This window comes from Phytophthora parasitica (assembly GCF_000247585.1).
Source record: "Phytophthora parasitica INRA-310 unplaced genomic scaffold supercont2.71, whole genome shotgun sequence".
NCBI lineage: Eukaryota > Oomycota > Peronosporomycetes > Peronosporales > Peronosporaceae > Phytophthora > Phytophthora nicotianae.
Window position 1 is genome coordinate 227,528 of NW_008649057.1, and position 2,849 is coordinate 230,376.

The window sequence follows — 2,849 nt, forward strand, 5'->3', positions numbered from 1 at the left end:
TGTGATTCCTGGCACGGCGCACAGTGAAGGCCCAGCTACCGACGTGCACGCTACCGCTACGCTCTACCTCGGCATCCAGACTACCTCTACGTTCTACTCAGACATGCAGAGCTCTAATATGATCCGGTGGCGGCAAACTGGCTTGTGCGGAGCATGTTGAATCGTGAAACCCTGTGCTGCTCTTGCGGATGCCGTAGTGTGTAGCTAGCGTTGATAATTTAAAGAGTTCTACATGAGAGGAAGAAAAAAAAATTGATTATGTAAGGAAAAATATATGTATCATGAGCCTGCTGATACTTGTTTAATCTGCTGCTGCTTCCGCTCCAACGTAGGCACACTCTACTCGGTGCCACTGGCGCCTACGGTATATACGTATTTTGTTTGAAGGGAGATTAGCTGCCGGCTCCCATGTCTGCTCCCAAGAGGTAAGAACTGGACACGACCGTTAATTCGGCGATCAGCGAGGATGGTCCGCGTCTGGTAGGTCGGTTCCAGTCGGTAGGACCCTTTCCGCCTCACCCACGTCGTCACCTAAAGCAGCTGCCTCAGGCCTTGGTGATGCGCGCTTTAGGCACAGCATCGAGGAGCCGCTTGATTGCGTGTGCGGTATTTGAGGTATCACCTCGTTGAACATGAACCCATTACCTCAAGTAACGGGCCGCAGCCTAATCAAGACGCCCCTAACTATGGGCGCGGAGGTGTGCTTGACACCATATGAAGAAGACAAGAAAGGATGTTGGTGGGGCAGCGTACGTTTGTGGTCTGTCGTGTTGGCTTGTCATCGTCGAGGTGAGTTGGAGAATGAAAGCAAACCAAGAGTAGTTTAAATTGAGGTTAAAGTTGAAGTTGAACGTGATGCTATTATTAACTTTAAAAAAATAGCCACGAAGGGAAAGTTTCTTTGTTTGTAGAGAAGCGACTGTAGCCTTACGGCTAACAGATTTCGCTCCGTATTCAACGCATGTCGGTTGGACAGTGGGCGGCCGGCGGGCACTCGGGCACTAGGGGTACCCGATCTGCGGTGTTTTTTAGACGTTGAACTATTAACTAGAGTCATTGTACCATCCAGTCCCGTGTAGTTCTTCATCGGCAGAGCAAAAAAAAAACACGTGAATGCAGATTGCAAACTTGAAGTAGTGCTTGAATTCGTACTCAAATTTACATCCCGGACCAAACACCTCCATTCGCGCGTAATTCACTCCCATCTGGCCGACACCGGGGCTACCTCGCGACTGCCCCCGAGTTCCGAAAGATAGATACGCTCACAGCCACGTGACATCACATGAATCTCGTCTGGTTTGGGGAAACAAGTAGGAAGTCGATGCTGGACCGGCCGGGAGTCATGTCCACAAGAAGGTCTTGGTGGCGAATATCCTTAACCCTTGAGTTTAACTGCAGGTGACTTCAGGGGATTCCTTGAAGATTCGTAGAGTTACCGACTCGTGTCCGCAACAATCCGCCAGCTGCTGAAACAGTGTCCCGATCTTATGTTTGGCCCGGAGAGTGTAGTCACGCTTGATCAGACGGTTGAACTGCTCCACCGGGTTGTTTGTTGTGGCGTATCCACTGTGGGTATATAAGCGTTGCCAACGCCAAAATGAACTTGTCACCCACGTTCGTTCAAACTAGCCTTGGAACCAAATTAGCTGCTCTTCATCCGACGACTTTGTTAGATTCCGTTTCACTTGTTCGTCATAGACATTTTTGGCTATCCGCGAAATAGTGACCATAGATGTCCGCCATCGCTTGTTCGGACAAGTGATCTGGTACGAGCGTTCAGTGTTTTACGGTATGAAGAAGAATCTTCGCTGTTAAGAAAGGATCTAAAGGGCGGTTATTGGCTCACTGACTTTCATAGCTTTGGCCGTGATTCGCTAAAATTCACTGGTGTGTAGATACCCGAGGTTGGTGTGTTTTGGCCAAATGCAATTGTGGCACACGTATAGATTGCGTGGTGTGATGTGACATTGGTGTGTCCCACGCATATTGTATGCGTTATCACATTTTCTGTATGTCAGACCTTGATTCTGTGTGGTTTACCGGTTTTGGCCTATTGCGGTCGACTTGAGCACTAGCGGACCTATTTGGAAATGAGCCCCCTATCCAGATAGGAACTAGTTTTTGCAGGTATAATGTTTTGGAGATGTGATTTCAACATCGACTTCGACTCAGAGAGCATCTTAGTAGAATATGCACCCCTAATAAGCAAAAAAGGGCAAAAGTGGTAACCTTGGGCAACCACTAAAAACAAGAACCAAGTAAATTCAAACCAAAGAATTAAGCGGCTAGCGATGCCAGTTGGTCTAGCCATTTGTAGCTATGCGCGAATAGAAGAGGACGCCGTTGCTGCACAAAACAAGACCAACAAGCACCACCACAACATAATAACCAACAACAACAAGCTACCAGCCACCACAACATCAAAAAAAAAAACACAACAGCGCACAGAAAAAAACAAAAACAGACACACACACACGCCCCACGCAGAGGACACGGGCGCTCCGATAAAAAACCACACCCCCAGAGAACACAAAAAACACCACAGGGTTTCACCAATTACACTAAACAGAACAATACGGCTCGGCATGCATTGCAGCAAGACCCCAAAAGCTATCGTCTTATACAGAGCAGAAAAATGAATCTGGACGAGATACGCTTAATGCGTCGAGTCCGGTGGGCGCTTGGTTCTTAGAGATCGCCTGTAATACACTGTCCGAGACGTTTGTGTAGTAGCATAAGTTCGTTTTGTTTACCTGTTGTAGCAACGTGAGCTTCTTCCTTCTGGACCGGACGTGCTGTGAACTGGTACAGCTTCGAAGTCACAGATATCATCGGCTTAATGCTGAAGA

The 2,849-nt window shown here is 48.0% G+C and overlaps 1 protein-coding gene across 1 annotated transcript; it reads right to left on the reverse strand.

Annotated features, from left to right (window-relative positions):
• Positions 1–1,388: 1,388 nt before the first annotated feature.
• Positions 1,389–1,730, reverse strand: PPTG_24157 (hypothetical protein; the record flags this gene model as incomplete). Its single annotated transcript, XM_008915494.1, has 2 exons — positions 1,389–1,566; positions 1,627–1,730. 2 exons carry the CDS (start codon positions 1,728–1,730, stop codon positions 1,389–1,391), a joined length of 282 nt encoding a protein of 93 aa, XP_008913742.1.
• Between the last annotated feature and the right edge of the window lie 1,119 nt (positions 1,731–2,849).